The 18086-nt window shown below is 44.3% G+C and overlaps 1 protein-coding gene across 1 annotated transcript in view; it reads right to left on the bottom strand.

The window, feature by feature from the left end:
- The window catches only part of LOC102495495 (ryanodine receptor 3), a gene marked incomplete at its 3' end in the record, with an annotated part of 299734 nt that overhangs the window by 23287 nt on the left and 258361 nt on the right, over window positions 1-18086 (bottom strand). Inside the window, exons 40-44 of the mRNA XM_006156625.1 lie at window positions 17754-18027; window positions 15430-15544; window positions 13748-13877; window positions 11963-12066; window positions 5673-5808 (exon numbers count right to left, since the gene is read on the bottom strand). Of these exons, the coding sequence (XP_006156687.1) occupies window positions 5673-5808; window positions 11963-12066; window positions 13748-13877; window positions 15430-15544; window positions 17754-18027 (759 nt within the window). The remainder of the gene's footprint in view (window positions 1-5672; window positions 5809-11962; window positions 12067-13747; window positions 13878-15429; window positions 15545-17753; window positions 18028-18086) is intronic.

Genomic DNA, 18086 nt, shown 5'->3' with positions numbered 1-18086 from the left:
GGGGGGGGGAAGGCATAGAAAGCAACCATGGATACCAGAGACAATGTGGGAGGAGGGTGGGACATGGCAGAGGGTGAGGGATAGGGAATCAAGGATGGCAAAAAACCCCCATAAAACAAACAAACAAAAAAACCAAAAAAAAAAAAACCCCGGAAAAAACAAAGTATACAAGACATAAGAAATGGAAAATTATTTGCTAATAACATGTATGTTGATGTGCTTGATTAAGCCAATATACAGTGTATTTTGGATGGAAAAATTCATTTGTATGTTGTAATGACGTATAGGGAATTAATGTAAAAAAAAAAAGAACTGTGAGAAATGAAATTCTGTTGTTTACAAACTACTCATAGACTGGGCAGTCTGAACAGACTAAGGAGCAGGTTGATTATCCCTCCTCTGAAGTGTTGGGGACCAGAAATGTTTAAAATTTTGGAATTTTTGGATTTTGAGATATTTGTAAATACATAAAATATTTTGGAGTGAGACATAAATTATGTTTCTGATATACCTCATATATATAGCCTGAAGGAAATTGTATATAATATTTTTGTATTGCAGTGTTTTGTCTACAATCCATCACATGAGGTCAGGCATGGAATTTTCTTTTTTAAAATTATTTATTATTATTATTTTTCTATTTGCTATAGGGCACATGTGCTCACCAGAGAGAGACAGAGAGAAAAAGAGGGAAAGTGAGACAGCAAGCTTCCAGGTCCAGAAATTGAACCACAGCTGGCCATGCGGGAGTTCAGTATCTCAACCACAATGCCATCTGCTGGCTCCCAGCATGGAATTTTCTACTTGAGGCAGCAGGTTGATGTTCACAAAATTTTAGATTTTACAGTATTTCTAATTGTAGATTTTTTTTTTTTTGGAGAGGTTTTTGCTATAGGGCGCGTGCACTCGCCAGACAGAGAGAGACAGAGAGACAGAAAGCGAGAAATCACCTCCCAGGGGGGATGGCCTCGCTGCAATCCCTTCTCCTCCATTTTCCTCTCGGGATCTTGGGCACGCACGCACACGCGCCCAGCGAGAGTTTAAGCCACCGGGTCCGAGACTCAAACCGCGGTCGACTCCGAGGGAGTCCAGCGCCATAGCCATTACGCTAACTGTTGGTCCCAGATTTTTGAATTAGGGATGTTTAACCTGTACTACTGCATTGAATTATTGTGTAATGTAATTTAATAGATTTAAAATTTATTTATTTATTTTTATTCTTTTTTTTTTTTTTTTTTAAAGTTTGTTAGAGGGCACATGTGATCACCAGAGAGCCATAGGGGTGGGAGTAGGGTGAGAAAGCTAGCCACCAGGTCCAGGACTTGAACTGCAGCTGTAGGAGTCCAGTGCCTTAACCACCATGCCACCTGCTGGCCCCAAGTTAATAGATTTAAAAGTGTTTTGAACAGTGCCAGGCACATGGTAAATGCTCTGTAAGTGTTAGCTGTTATCATCCTCGCCATCCTCACTATCACTCATTACCACGTTCACAGTCACTCTTACAACCCACATTTACCATATTTCATTTTATTTCTATGAGAGAGAGAGAGAGGGAGGGAGGGAGGGAAAAGAGGGGAGAGGGGGAGAGCAAGAGACAGGCACATGAAGACAGGGTCTTCATGCCAAAATCTGCTCCCAGTCTCAGCTAGCCTGCATCATGGGGTGTACATATGCACCTGGCATGTATAGGGGACCTCTGGACGTGAACCCAGGACCTTCCTATGTGGGTAAAGCATGATAAAAGCACTGTGTTACTGTTGCACCACCACTTCTGGTCCACACTGCTATTACTGCATCTGTATATATATATATAAAAGGACCAGCAGTTAGCGTAATGGCTACGTCACTGGACTCCCATGTAGTCTACAGCAGTTCGAGTCCCAGATCTGGTGGCTTAAACTCATGCAGGGCGTGTGTGCATGCATGCCCAGAATCCTGAGAGGACGGAGGAGAAGGAATTGCGGCATGACCATCCTCCCTGGGGGGTGATTTCTCGCTTTCTCTCTCTCTGTTTCTCTCTCTGTCTTTCTGGCAAGTGCATGCTCCCTATAGCAAAGCAAAGCAAAGCAAAACAAAACAAAACAAAAACCCAACTGAGGCTAGGAGAGTTTTATTTCCTTGCTTAGTTGGTAAGCAACAGAGCCAGATTTAAATTTTTTTTTTAAAGAGAGATCTTTGCTGCAGGGCACATGTGCTCATTGGTGAAACAGAGAGACAGAGGGAGAGAAAGTGAGAAATCACCCTCTGGAGGAATGGCCACCCGCAATCCCTTATCTTTCATTCTCCTCTCGGAATTCTGGGCACACATGCACATGTGCCCATCATGACTTCCAAGCCTCCAGGTTTGGGACTTGAACCATGGTAGGCCATGTGGGAGTCCAGTGTCTTAACCACTATGCCACCTGCTTGCCCCTCAGACTTAAATTAAGATGCTCTTCTCCAGATCAAACACTTCCGAATCACTCCGTGATTGAGTCACCCCCTCCTCTTCCTGTAGATATTCAAAACAATTCTGACTTTTCTTTTCGATATTCTCCATATCTTTTCCATGCTCTCCTCTGTAACAATCTACGTTCAATCATTTCAGTTACCAATCTGCAAACCTACTATTCTGATCTATACACTATAAGCCCAACCAGGGGACATCTCTCTTTTGGTATTGCACAATGTGAAATCAGAATGATGCGATACACACTAAGTTTGTTTTCCACCGAAACAACATTCTGACATCCTCATTTCTTTTCTCTCTATCCTCAAACCTCTAAGCTTCAATGTGACCTCTGTTCCTTTTCTTTCAAAATACAGGCTTGGCCATCAGCATCACCATTCCGTTCTATAATTCTATCTCTGTCATTTCTTTCAAGTGTATCTCTTCCAGTCCATTTCTACCATTACCATTATAATCCAGAAACCGATTAGTCCCAGTTAAGTATAGGACCTGTCTGTAATACCCATAGGTCTCTCTGGTGTTAAAGTTTCCCAGCTCTCTGCTCAATGCTTCAATACTGAACCTGTTAGCTTGGCCTTTCGGTTCTCTTCATTGTAGCCCCTACCTGCCTCTTACACCTTCTCTCTTACCACAGCTGTGCACCATATCCATCCCTGGGCCACTGGAGCCCTGCTTCCTGAACACAGCAAGCTTTGGCCTTCAGGTCACTGCTCTTGCTGCTCCCTGTGTGGATCCTCTCTTCTGCATCTCTGCATCTGAGAACTTGGCCTTTTCCAGCTCATCTCTAACATCATCTCCTCAAGGAGGCCTTTTCTGATCTTCTCAATAGGATGTGAATGTCCTCTCCTTGCCTACTCCACTTACTTTTTTTTCTTGAGAGAGAGATTTTTGCTATAGGGTGCATGTGCTAGCCGGAGACAGAGAGACAGAAATGAGAAATCAACTCCCAGGGGAGATGGCCATGTCTCAATCCCTTCTCTTCCATTCTCCTCTTGGGATTTTGGGCCTGCACGTAGGCGCACCCAGTGTGAATTTTAAGTCACGGGGACTAGGACTTGAACTATTGTCAACTATGTGGGAGTCTAGCAATGTAACCCTTACACCATCTGCTATTATAGTAACCTCTGTCCATGTCAACTCCCCTGAAGAGACTATAAATTCTTTGAAGGTAGAAACTGATATCCTTTGTCAAAAACAAATGTTATTATATTATAATATTATAAAGATACAATGAAAATGAATTAAAATGCATGTATATCTTAACGATAGACCAATTTGCTGGCACTTATTGCATTATAAAATTGTACTGTGGAGAATATGTTAAAAAGACATAAAGCAACCTGAAAGCCACAGGAGCAGACCAAACATTTTGGCCATTTTAGTTCAATACAATTGCATCTAACCAGCAAAAGCAAGTGCTGGAATCCAGATAGGAGCACAGTGAGTGAACTCCTTTACCTTCAGAACCCATGCAGACAATCCCACTGAATGGAGCCACTGAGCTCTTGATCTGGACTGTGAATGAATGTGCCCAAGATGAATAAATCGGTCTCGCCTTGATCTGGTTGGTCTGTCATATAGTCTACATAATTTGATGAGCTGTATATATTAATGTTCACTTCATTAAAAAATTCTCTTTACTGCTGCAGAGAATTTATTGATTCTGGACATATAATCATTTGGATAGGAAATGGAACAGACTATTAGAGGCCACTATAAAACTGGCCTGAAGAGAAGAAATAGAATTTAGTGAGGCTGGTGACAAACAGATAGGAGGTCTCAGAGAAGAAAAGAGAGAAGCAGAAGAAAGTGGATAAGGAATCTGGCTGCGCTGGACCCAGGGGAGTAAAACACAGACAGCTCAAGTCCTGTGATCCAGTAAACCTAGGAGAACCGACTTCGTTCAAATACTGAGACTATAGGGTAGTATGATGTGGGAAACTGCAGGTGGGATGGGAGTGGAGGAAGAGAAGAGAAGCACATAGGAATAGAGCATGTCATGGTAGTATATTTTAAAATAAAGCCTCATACTGAGAACAACTCCATGACTCTGTATTAGTTATAATTTCCTCTTTGAGATCACTTAGCCAGGCAGTTGGATTTATTAGCTTATTAGCCTGGAACCCCAAACTAAGAGAAGGAATAAGGATCGTAACTGTAAAGGATCACACTACTTGTAACGGTACAAACAGTGTTGCAACAAAATCTTGGGAGACAAGGAACGTTTTCAAGAAAGTAGTCTGGGTCCCTGAGCAAGACCGTGCGCTTCAACGTGCTCAAGGTCACCAAGGCCACCGGCACCAAGAAGCAGTTCCAGAAGTTCTGAGCCTGGACGCCTGCCTGCTCCCTAGGAAATAAAGTTATTTTCCCACCCTCTCCCTCCCCCCCCAAAAAAGAAAGTAGTCTGGGACCAGCAGAAATGTAATGGTTATGTCACTGGACTCCCACATAGTCAACTGCAGTTCGAGTCCCAGATCCAGCAACTAAAAACTCACGTTGGGTGCATGCATGTGCATGCCCAAGATCCCAAGAGGAGAATGGAAGAGAAGGGAGTACGGTGGGGCCATCCTCCTGGACGGTGATTTCTTGCTTTCTGTCTTTCTATTTCTCTGGTGAGAGCAAATGCACTATAACAAAAATCACTCTTAAAAAAAAAAAAAAAAGAAAGTAGTTTACTTATTTTGCACAATGTTCAGTACATTATTCTGATGCAATTAGGAATTTTAATAGAGTTGGAATTTACTACAAAGAAGAGGTGACTTGTGACCAATAGTATTTAGTTGTTAGAGCAATCACACCCCCACCCCCCCGCCCCGGGAGTTTAGTGGTCTTTTACAGCTATTAACTTGTTGATGATTTTATTTATCCATCCATCCATCTATCCAAGAGCCTAAAGGTCTGGAGGCACATCTGCATTTAGCTCTGTGAAATAGGTGAGGTCATGATAATAATAAGAGTCCACTTTTACTGAGGAGAGTAGAGGTACAAAGAAGTGACAAGTCCATGAGGTGATATCCTGCTGGATCTGGGACAACAGCTCAGTGCTCTGCTCATTAGAATCTGCTATTAATCCTTTTCTGGCCTGTTTCTTCCTAAGATTTCTCTTGACAGCCAGAAAGTACCAGCAGAACCTATCATGTTTATGGATAAGGAACAATGGAAAAGATCCCCTTTCCCTTCTGTGTATTCATGATTATGCTAGTCATGGAAATGTAAGACTCACTGTTCACGAAGACGGCAAACCTAAGGAAGGACAGGTAGCGCTCCCCCTCAATAGGGTTCCAGCCAACATCAGGGTATCCTTTGGTGAGAAGCATGGGGCAGCTCTGTAGGCCACAGCCTGCCAAGTAGGTCACCACCTGCCAAGAACAGCACGAAAGTAAGTGTCCATATTCACACCAGTTAGGATAGCTACTATTAAAAACCAAATGAACCACTCTCCCCACTCCCAACAAAACAAACAACAAAATAATAACTGTTGGTGAGGATATGGAGAACTTGGAGCTCTTCTGCACCGTTGGTGGGAATGTAAAATGATATAGCCACTGTGGAAAACAATATGGTAGTTACTCAAAAAATTAAAAATAGAATTATCATATGACCCAGCAATTCTGCCTCTGTGTAAGTGTATACACACTCCAAATAATTAAAAGCAGGGTCTCAAAGAGGTATTAGTACGCCTATACTCACAATGTTGCTCACAATCACTCAAATGTGGAAGTAACTTGCGTATCCACTGATGAATGAATGTAATCAAAATGTGGCATATATAGAAAACGCAATATTATTAAGCCCTAAGAAGGAAGGAAATTCTGACACATGTTAGAACCTGGGTGAACGTTAAGGACATGTGCTAAGTCAAACAAGTCAGTATGAATCCATTTAAATGAGGTTATCTAAAGTAATCAAAGCCATAAAGACAGTAGAATGATGGTCACTGTAGGCTAGGAGGAAGGAGAATGGGATGTTGTTAAATGGGTACAGAATTGCAGTTTCACCAGGTGAACAGAGTTACCGAGACAGATGGAGGAGACAGTTGTACAACATCATGAAACTTTTTAATATCACTGAGCTGTACATTCAAGAATGGTTAACAGGGTAAATTTTACCACAGTAAAGATAATGGGAAAAAAAGATAAGCCACACATATATAGTAAAGGCAAAAAAAGAGAAAAGTACCTATGGTTTTTTATGAGACAGCTGTGAAGCCTGAACTATTCTGGGAGCTGAAAGGCTTTTATTTCCCTAGAAACTAGAGAGCCCAAGACTTTTCAAATCAATACTTCAATAGGTTTGTAACCAGAACCTCCAATCTCTTTTACTTAACAAGTAATCAATATGACTGATTATCATTGTTATATAGGAACACACCCTGTACTGTCAGTTCCCAGGTTTTTCTGATTCTAGCAAGAGGGAACTGCCATTTAAAAATAAGGCTAACTGGGGCTGGCAGGTAGTATGGTGATTAGGGTTCTGGACTCCCACGTGGCTAACTGCAGTTTGAGTCCTGAACCTCGCAGTTTGCTTTTTTACCCACCCACCCCCCTGGTCAAATTAAAAATTAAATAAAATTAAATTCTTAAAAAAATAAGGCTAACTAGGTTGCATCTGGGGAGATAACAGTGGAGAGTAAAGAAACTCTGTGAGACCTAGGCCAACCATGTATAGCAAGGCCTAAATATTTAGTCACTAATTGATGCTGAGTGGACGCTTGAGTAGTAAGAGGTCCACACTCGAGGTCTGCATTAACAACAACTGTCCAAGGGTTGCCCAGAAAAGAGATCAGAACCTGTTAGGCACTAAGACTTGTTGTGGTCGTTTTGTTTCTAGGTTACTAGACTGCACCTGGAATCTTGTAGAAATTTTAGATTTTTGCCTACACCAGCAGGTATCAGGCAAAACGTTCAGCAAAGAGACTTGTTTAAAATCCAGTTGTTGGGACCAGCAGTTAGCATAATGGCTATGTCGCTAAACTTCCATGTAGTTGACTGTGGTTCGAGTCCTGGACCCAGAGGCTTAAACTCATGCTGGGCACGTGTGCATGCATGCCCAAGATCCCAAGAGGAGAATGGAGGAGAAGGGACTGCGGCATGACCATCCCCCCTGGGGGGTGATTTCTCGCTTTCTATCTCTGTCTCTCTCTGTCTTTCTGGTGAGTGCATGTGCCCTATAGCAAAAATCTCTCTCTCAAAAAAATAAAAAATCCAGTTGTGCTAATTTCATCTTTGATATTTTATATATACAGGCAGAGGAGAATCCACTATGCTGCAAGATACTCAACATCAGGGTGGTATTGCTTTCATTTTTAATCCCTAGGGCCTAGCATATTAATAGGTGGTTAATAAATAAATCATGTATTTACTGATGTAAAATAATCTTAAGTTATTTTGCAAGAATAACAAACTGGAGGCAAAACTCAGTACAAATCTATTATCACATTTCTTTCTTCTTAAGCCACTAAGGATACTATTCTACTTGGAGCTAAGATTTGTTTTTGACTTAAAAAATGTTAGGGAAATATCAATGGAAGCCAGAATTAGAGTTTTTAGCATTACAAGTGCAGAACATTTTTACCCACCACTAAAATAAGTGTTGGGGGGTGCGAGTATGGAGTGTGTGTGTGTGCGTTTGTTGGGATGGGCTATAGTTCAATCCAAACAGACCTAACTTGTGTTGTGATCAGTAGAAGGGAGGAACTGCAGCACTTCCCTGTCTCTCGCTGCTTTCTTCTAAGAGCTAAAGTTGAGTCATTTCCCAGTAAAGGCCTGAATAGAGTCTGTGGCACTGTGCTGACTCAGCCAGTCCCTTAAAAAGAGGGCAACAAATTTCACCCCTCCGCAGATTCCCCTTAGTGCCCTCCTCTCCCCTCCCAGCTTGCTAGCCTCCACTCGTCACACAGTCCCTCTTTTAAGGGAGGCTGAGTATTTTGGCCAAGTCACATCTGAGGCTGAGAACAGGGTACTGAGTTCAAACCTTGGGCACTGCCCTGTGGTAGGAGACCCATTCGCTGCTTTCCATACTGCATCGGTCGTCATCTGACCACATAGAGCACTGAGGTACTTATTGCCACTTAAATGTGGAAAGGATAAAATCTGAAGTCTGAGACTCTTTAGAAATGGCTATTATGCCAGGTACTGACAGGTAGACCAGTGTTTTTTATTTATTTTATTGTGTGTGTTGAGGTAAGGGTGTCCTTTCAACATAGGCCTGTGGAGACCTAGAGGAGTGACTTCTAAAACTTCCCTCTGGTCATTTTCACTCATTCTGGCAGCTGCAAAGGCCCACTCAAGTGAAGCCTAACTTGTACAGGACTAGGCTTTCTCTCAACAGAATTTCATTGTAAGAAGCACGTATGTGAAGTGGTATCAGGTTGCCTGCAAAATACCATATTGAACAAGTCCAGTAAATAGATTATTTCCCTGACTTACACTTTTTAACTTAATCATTTATTACAGACTCAATGAAGTCCAAAGGCCTTGTCAATTAATTCTGACAAAATAAAAATGACTTTATTTAAATTTCTGCCCAAATATTATCATAAAACTATCTCTTTGATATTGGGAGAAAAATAAAACCTCTAAACATCAAAATAAAATGACGATTCAAAGGTAAATTTATTTGTCATGCATAAACTGTGTCCTTTTCCTCTAATTTCACATGTGGAAATCCTAATGCTGATACCTCAGAATGTGACTGGATTTGGAGATAAGACCTTTAAAGAAGTGATGGGGAACCAGCAGTTAGCGTAATGGCTATGTCGCTGGACTCCCATGTAGTCGACCACGGTTCATGTCCCGGACCCGGTGGCTTAAAACTCACGCTGGGCACGTGTACGTGTGTGCCCAAGATCCCGAGAGGAGAATGGAGGAGAAGTGATTGCAGCGTGACCATATGGACCCCCTGCGGGGTGATTTCTTGCTTTCTGTCTCTATGTCTCTCTTTGTCAGTCTGGTGAGCGCACGCGCCCTATAGCGAAAATCTCTCAAAAAAGAAAAAAAAAAAAAAAAAAAAAAAGTGATGAAGCGATTATGAGGCCAATAGGGCAGTATCCTTAGAGGAAATTCAGATACACAGACACAAGGAATGCACACACTCTGGAAAAAAACCAGGTGGGGACACAATGAGAAGGTGGGCATTTGTAAGCCATTCCTCAGGAGAAATAAAATTTGCCAATACCTTGATCCCAAGCTTCTACCTCCAAAACTATGAGAATATAAATCCTGATGCCACTCAATCTGTGGTCCTTCACTAGGGCAGCCCCGGCTAACTAACACACCCTTCTACTGCAACATAAGTTCCTCCTCTTAGAAACAAGCTGCGCCAACACAGCACTTACTGGTTGAGTGCACTTGAGGAAGAAATTATGAACCCAAAACCATCAATAGATTATGGTGGGTAATTATCTCATCTGAACAGACCAGAATTGGTTCTGCAGCTTGGACAGCAATTCCTTACCCAGGCTTGAAGAAACAGAATCTTCAGCAGTAGTAATGTTATCTACCTTGTCTGTGTGGCCACCTCAGCTGGACGAAGGCCATCCGCTGTGGTAATCATTAGATTAAGAGATCCCTTCCCCTCCCTTCCCCTCAAACTGACTTCTCTGAGCCTCCCCACATTCACTATTCGAAAAGAAGAAAAAAGTATATATACATACATACACATATATGTATATATGTGTATATACATACACACTTATAATATTTTTTCTGTTTCCCACCTCATTTTCTGGGATTTCTGCATCCCTATTTGGCTGCTCCTTCCCCTTTTTTCTGCCTTTTTCTGTTTCCCACCTCATTTTCTGGGATTTCCTCAGGGGATTTCCTCATTTTCTGGGATCCCTATTTGGCTGCTCCTCCCCCTGTTTTCTGCCAGTGCCTTTCCCCTGTGATCCCCTAAGTGCTAGTGGCCCTTGGGGCTCTGGTCCAGCTGTACTCCTGCTCGCTAGATACTGCCATTTGGTAGCTTCAGGTTACCTCAAACGCAGGTTCAGGCTCACTTTTTCTGCTAAGGGTTTGCCTTTAGCTGTACTCCTGCTCGCTAGATACTGCCATTCGGTAGCTTCAGGTTACCTCAAATGCCACATGGCCAAAGGCAAACTCATCACCTGCTTCCTCAAATCTGTTTCACCCATAACCCTTAGCAGAAAAAGTGAGCCTGACCCAGCATCTGATAATGGCTGCTGTTGGTCCTCTTACAGGTCCCTTGGATTCGGATACTTCTCCCATTCACTGTGCCAACATTAGTTGAAGCCAGCACGTTGATTACTGTAGGAGGACCTCAATTCTCCTTGCCTGGAGTCTTCTGTCTGTTCCAGCCAGTTCTTGCTGAAACCACGTGTCCTCTAACATGTAAGTCCTGGTATGTCACTCCTCTGCTTCAAACCCTCCAGTAGTCTCCATCCTCTTGGCTCCACAGTGATGTCCAGTAACGTAAGTGGGGGAAGTAAGACCTCTGAAGATGAACCTCTCTGATTCCTAGCTCTGCCACTCACTGACCCCGTGACAACAAGGACATGACTACTTTCCCTATGCCTCCATTTCCCTGCCCGTGACTGGCAAGCAATAATGAAAAGGCTCGTCTTCAGAGGGTCATGTGAGTTAACGGGAGGCAGTGTTCGGAGCAGGGCCTGGCTCATGGTGATACTGCATGGGTATGAAGTTTCCATTAAAAGTAGAGGTAACGTAACGTCTAGCTCCTTGCTGTTCCTGCCTCATTTCTCCCACTCTCCCAGACGCGTTATGCTTCAGTTACCCTCGACTTTTGAATTCTCCAGCACGGGGAGCTCTCCTCGTGACCGCAGACACCCCGGGCACATGTCCCCAACGATGCAGCTGACCATCTACTCCTCCCTCAGGTCGTCACTTTTTTATTTTTGTTTTTTGAGTGACCTTCTGTTCCCCTTGTCAAAGCCAGGTGCTTTTCTGCCCAGGATGCCCAAACCCACGAGACAGTGGATGACGTCTCACTTGCCCTGGGCCCTCCCCCACCAGGCTGTTTTCCACCGTGAATCTTGTCAAGGAAATAGTTCCAAGAAAAGGATGGGGAAAGAATGTAGCTGAACCAGCCACCAACCATCACCATTGCCAGGTGCTCCAACTACAATCCCAACAGAGGGCATCCTGGTTTTGTCCCATTGTACGTGGAAAGGACATTGATGAGACGATTTTCTGTGAGGCCTCCTTCCTGCCTAGGAAAACTTATAAGTTAGATGACACAGAACGTTACTAGGGACCACAAGGTCTCTGCGTGTTCCAGGGAGACCAAAGAGATTGGGCCTCCACGTGCAAAGAACTCACGCCCATGCAGCTGGCTGTTCCGCCTACAGGAGAGCCCCTGGGAATGCGTACTTGTGCTGCCATCAATTACTCACATTCCACCACATTTTTGCTGTGAACCCACTCAAATGCAGATGCTCTGACAGAAACCCAGATTTTGGTCCACTTTGCCTTGCTGGGTTGTACTATAGGCAGAAGACAACCAAAATGTGGTTTCCTCTCCCCGAGGGCCAGTTACCTTCTCAAGATCTGGTTCTTCTAAGCCCAGTGCTAACTCGTTGTTGTCCATCACGGAGGAAGCTGCCACATCCAGTGGGGTGGATCCCCTCATGGACGGGGAGGCTGAGGAAGGAGGAGAGAAAGAGCAAGAAAGGGAGAGGCCACCCAGCACTGAGCTGTGGCTGCACTGCATGCAAGTGGACAGCAGAGGGCAGCAAACACACTGGAATCTGGTTCACATCGCGGTTCTACAATGGGGCAGCCCGTCCAATTTATGAACCTCTCTCTTGGGCTACTTGGCAATGGTCCATTCCATCTGTGGAGCATATCTCTATCTCAATAAACCTGTGCTTGGCTCGAAAAATGCAACCAACAAAAACCAAAAGCATAGCTCTGTCTGCTATCCTTCCTCCCCAGGGCTCATTACCGACTGTTAATACTGACGAAAAGAAAAAATCAGTTCACAGGATCAGTCGGGACCATGTATTTTCAAGTGCTTTTCTAACACAAAACTTTGCTGGGCTCTCACCTAGTGATCACACACAAGACTCAGATGTCACTTTACTAGCTACACCCCAAGAACTTGGACATTTCTGGAGTCACCAGCAAGAGTTTAAAAATAGCCCAAAACAGCATAAGTTCATATAGCTACATCAGGTCCCCAATGGTGCCCTTGATTTTTTTGTTTCTTTGTTTGCTTGATGTGTAGGTTATAATTAAGAAAAAGTCCAGGTGACATTTTACAAAATGGCTGTGGCCTGAGGTTGCATATGACAAATGAAAACAGCTGAGACTTCAGGTTTCCTTCTGTATCTGTGTACTCCACAAGTTTACTTGGTTTACATCAGAATAGTGAGCGAGGCCTATGCAGTGAGTTGCTGTTCTAGGGGTGCTGATGGGTTTACACCGTTTATCTCCAGTTGCTCTTGGCTGCTCTGCCTTATAGCTAAGGAGAGCACTTGCTGGTTGGCTGATGGGACAGGCATGGAGCCTGCAGCCAGTGTGCCAAGAAGGGATTGGATCTATGACCTTGGTCTCATTAGCACTGCCCATCCACCACCATCCCCCACACCCGCCCTCGCCGGCCCCGGTGAACTGAGCTAGCCAGTAGGAGGTGTGTCTTCAGAAGAGATCCACAATCCTAGGCAGGGCTCCATACACCATGGGCTTCTGGCCTCAAAAGGAATCAAGTAGGGTGGAATGAGTGTGCAGCACAAATCTGGCTGACAGTTTGGCCGGCAGCAACACGTCTACTTACGCTGCAGAGTGTAGACATGGTATCATTGTTGCATGATCTTTAGATCAGGCAGGGTACCTCTTTGTATTAAAGATATTATAGCCCGGGGCCAGCAGGTGGCCTGGTTTGCATGATCTTTAGATCAGGCAGGGTACCTTTTTGTATTAAAGATATTATAGCCTGGGGCCAGCAGGCGGCCTGGTGGTTAAAGTGCTAGACTCCTATTTAGCCGAGCCCTATTAGCGTCCTGGACCCAGTGGCTTGAAAATTACATTGGGTATGTGTCTGTGCATGGCCAAAATTCTGATGGGAGAATGAAGAAGGGATTGCAGTGTGGTCATGCCCCCTGGAGGTGATTTCTCACTTTCCCTCTTGCTGTCTTTCTCTGTCTCTCTCTGGTGACTGCATGTACCCCATGGCCAAAATCAAAACAAAATCTAAAAAGGAAAAACAACAACAACAAAAATGTAGCTTGAATGTGGCTCCTTTCTCTTGATCTCCTAAGTGGTCATTAGGGGGAGTTACCCTCTGAGTCTAAATGTGGAAGTTACATCCTGACATACATACCTAGGCCAACACTGCTGTTCTCCAGCAGATAGCTCAGATGCTCAAACATGGCCTTCTGATTTTGCCGGCTAATTCTACAGAAATAGCAAAGGAAGCGGCAGCAGCTAGCAACCATCTTTGGAAAAGCAATCTGTAGAAAGAAGTAGGCAGTGTCAGAGAGAAGAATTATCGTGAGGCCTTTCTCAAAAGTTTGACCTCAAAGAGTCTTGAGCTGGTGAACAGTTCTGAAAATAAATAGTTTCTTTCTCTCCAGTGTTTTCTAAGACTTACTTACAGGAGGGACAGAGAATGGAGGACACCTAAGATGAGGCTTCCCAAAATACAGAAAGCTAATTATAGTTCTTAAAAATATCTTGCCTCCAAAGAAAAATAGATGTCCAACAAGAGTCCCAAGCTATCTCCGGGTGTCACATGAAATTGCACGACCTTATATTAGGCTATTGATGTCTCCGACTAGGGGAGTGGACAGAACTGTGATGGGGATGATCAGAAAGGGAGAGAGCTGACTGGTGACACAGAGCCCACCAGTGTATCAAACTCGTGTCCTCTGGGTTAAGCTGGCCCCTACAGCTTTGGTATAGCCTGAAGAGCGTGAACCCTCCCCCAATTACTTTGTCATTGGGAACTGCTCTCCGATGGGCTTCTGCAGCACTCATAACCTGATTCACGCAATGTAGCAGGGAGATGCCGTCTTACATTACAGTGGATTGTGTTTGGTTTTTCTGCTCACAGGGTGATTAGCATCTCCAGGCTGGCCACATCTTAGTTTTTAGTCTGCAGTGCTCAATAAATGGTGTCAGCGCTAGCTTTACTCAGGAGCCTAGAAACACCTTGACTTTTCCATTTGGAATTTCAGAGGTTGCTCTAAGAAATAAGGTTCCGAAGCCTACTGTCTACCTGCTCGATGCGGCAACCAGACATCTGCTCAGGCGTGTTTGGAAAGGTTTTCCTTTACCAAGGGATGGGAAGAAAGCCGTGAAGAATGTGACTATGGCTTCTGTGCTTCCGTAACACCTACTCACAAACATTGCTGAAACCGCACTGGAGACCACTCATTCGTAGGACCCCGGCACTCGAGAATTCCCAATATTTGAAGTCATTCCCCATTCACTGCTTCCAGAAGTCGTCTAACTCTAATGAGGGCCTCAGAAGAGTTGGGATAAGTGCCTAGTTATGTCCTCCCCCCATTTCTTCCCCCTTGAAACAGGAGTTCCCCCTGCTGCAGGCTCCTTATGGGGAACTGTCAAAGACATCTGGCTTAGACAAGAGATAAGCCAACAGAGGCATCCTTCCAGAGGGAACACCACCAGGCTCATCACTGAGATCTCCTCCTTCAGAACATTTCCCTCCTGGTTCTGCATAGGCACACCAGGCCCCTGGGTTATTCCATCTTGGAAGGAGCAGGGCTTCAGAATACAGGAAGGATGGGAAGGAGATCTTGCCACTGATGGCCCAGCGGGGTGAGTGAGAAAAGCCCTGAAGCTTGAAGGGCCGGAGCCCTTACCCTGTGGGACTCCATCCAGCAGCACACACCCCATCTCCCGGCTCCTTCCTGGCACTGGGCATGTCCCTCTCTCCCTCTGGGAAAAACAACTGAGGCAATGGACACCAGCCAAGGAGCTCCAGACCAGTCACCTCCTGTGCCCTTGTGCCAAGAGGAAAGTTCTGGCTTAAAGCATTACCTGAGATTTCTCCGTGCCCAGCACATTCACCATCACCTCCATCACTGTCTCATGCATGCCAAGGACTCTCATGAGGTTGGGATGCTGGTAAAACACCTTATTGTTCATTATGTCCCTAGGATAAAGGTCAGAGAGAGGCTTCAGCACTCGCTTATGGCCATGCTATGAAAATCAGGATGAGAACACATAAGCGCACCGGGGACAGTAACGTCAAAGTGACAGCTGAGAAGGTAATAAGAAGCACTAGGTCAGTTGGAATCTAGGCTGAGCGCCTTTTTTAACTGAGAGAAACATGTGTGCTCCGTTATTTCTAAGTACTTGCTTTCTCTCTTGGAAATGTTCTTTTCTAATGACAGATTAAAAAGCTGTCCTTTGATCTTTTCGCTTGTTCCAGTTTTTTGAGACAGTCCAAAATCACTAGTGATATCTCTTCGTCCATGTACTCAGGGTTTCCCATTTTTTTTCTTCATGTGTCCTAATAGATATGTCTTTCTGGGCTCAGTTTTCCTCATTAGAGGGCTTTTACTAGGGCAACACTATGTTAGATACCAATGACGTTTTTGGACACCAGCCTTTAAGAACAATATGCTCATTCTACTCACTGAGGTTTATGCCTAAAGTCAGACTTGGGTTCATGTATAGGTATATATCAGTTGTGCTAGCTATTGGATAAATTTAGACTAAGTTCATTAGCAAATCAATTAAATGGGGGGGAAAGGCATAGAAAGCAACCATGGATACCAGAGACAATGTGGGAGGAGGGTGGGACATGGCAGAGGGTGAGGGATAGGGAATCAAGGATGGGAAAAAAACAAAACAAAACAAAACAAAGTATACAAGACATAAGAATTGGAAAATTATTTGCTGATAACATATGTTGATGTGCTTGACTGAGCCAATATACAGTGTATTTTGGATGGAAAATTCATTTGTATGCTGTAATGATGTATAGTGAATTAATGTAAAAAATAAATAAATTTAAAGAGGAAAAAAAAAGAACAATGACATTAACATGTAAGTGCAATGATGTCTTTAAGCATTCCACACAGATGAACATAATAAGGCAGCAGGAAAATCAGTGTAGAAGCAGTCTGTTCACTGGCATCCCTGCCCACTCTTTTCCCCTGAGGGTTGGAGGAATACCATCTGCAACGGCCAGTTTTTACTGCTGCGAGGTCTATGGGAAAGGCTGAGAGACAGACCAATTCTATAGCCTTTTCTCCTCTCCCCACAAAAGCTTCCTTATTTCTCCTGTTAAGATTCCACTCTGGAAGTGAGTTTGAGGGATGCGTGCATTTCCCCTCCCAGGACCCTCAGCGTCCCTTTCCTGGATCTTGCTGGTGCCTCTGGTTTGCTGGCTCGGGATGGTGGGCGGAATGTTCAGGAAGAGAAAGTCTGCAGTTCCTGTTCTGGATTTTATTCAAGTAAAACTGTAGGCTGCTCAGTGAACATTTTGGAGTGGCCTCTGTTTTCTCATCTGCAAAATGGAAGTGTTACCCTACATAACGAAAGGAAATTCTTTGGACATCTAAAATGCTACAAATCCTTTTGACTCCCTGGTTTCTAAGGGAGTGCCATGAGCTACTGTGTGGGTAAAGGTCTCTCACAGAGCTAGCAGAGGTGATTCTATGGGTTAGTTCTGAGAGAAAGTAGTGACTACAAGAGAGGGTGATCTTTTTTTTTTTTTTTTTTTTTTTTTTAAAAAAAAAGAGATTATTTTTGCTATTTTTAAAAAAAAAAGAGATTATTTTTGCTATAGGGCACGTGCACTTGATAGAAAGAAAGCAAGCAAGAAATCACCCCCCGGGGGGATGGCCACACTGCAATCCCTTCTCCATTCTCTTCTTGGGATTTTGGGCATGCATGTACATGTGCCCAGCGTGACTTTTAAGTTGCTGGGTCTGGGCCTTGAACCATGTTCAACTATGTGGGAATCCAGCAATGTAACCATTACACCATCTGCTGTCCCAAGGGTGGCAAGTTTTCAGAAGGGACACTTGGAAGATTTCTCAGATTTGATTTTCTAGAATTAAAAGCTTAAGTGTTCAAACTGCTTCTGTCTTGGGCTGAGCGTACTGTCTCTTCCTCCAAATTTTCATGGCCTCGTTGGGGCTATTTTCAGAAGATTCAAACTAAATCACCGCTTTTCTCCAAGACTCCAAACTTATTTTGGCAATGTCCCTTCACCATGAGTTGCAGGTAGTCTGGCTCATGTTACAAGGTAATCCACTGGCAAGGACATCATCCCAGGGAAAGTGACATCAGGACCCACCTGCCCACGTGAAGCTCTCTGGCGAGAACTGCATGTGACAGTGATGACCTACCCCAGCCCGTTGATCATGAGCAGCTCCTCTTCCTTGCCCATCCTGACGCTGAGGAGGGAGCGAATCTGGCCCAGGGCAGCCAGCAGGTTGATGGTGTCACCCACGGAGGCCTGGCTGATGGTGTAGGTCTTCCGCAGAGCCTGCAGCAGCTCTCCGATGCTGTCGTACTGCCTCCGGAGGAGGTTGAACATCATCCGCACCAGCTCTGCGTCCTGGATCTGGTCTTCCTGGGCCCAGCGGATCATCGTCTGTGAGATGAGCTCCTTCAGTGTTGCTGGGAGGACAACAGGAGGAACCAGTACTGTGGCTGTCACGGCTCAGGGAGAGCTGGGT

This window comes from Tupaia chinensis, unplaced genomic scaffold, assembly GCF_000334495.1.
Source record: "Tupaia chinensis unplaced genomic scaffold, TupChi_1.0 Scaffold000510_1, whole genome shotgun sequence".
Classification (NCBI taxonomy): domain Eukaryota; kingdom Metazoa; phylum Chordata; class Mammalia; order Scandentia; family Tupaiidae; genus Tupaia; species Tupaia belangeri.
The sequence above is the reverse complement of the archived record's forward strand: the minus strand, read 5'-3'. Positions and strand labels throughout refer to the sequence as shown.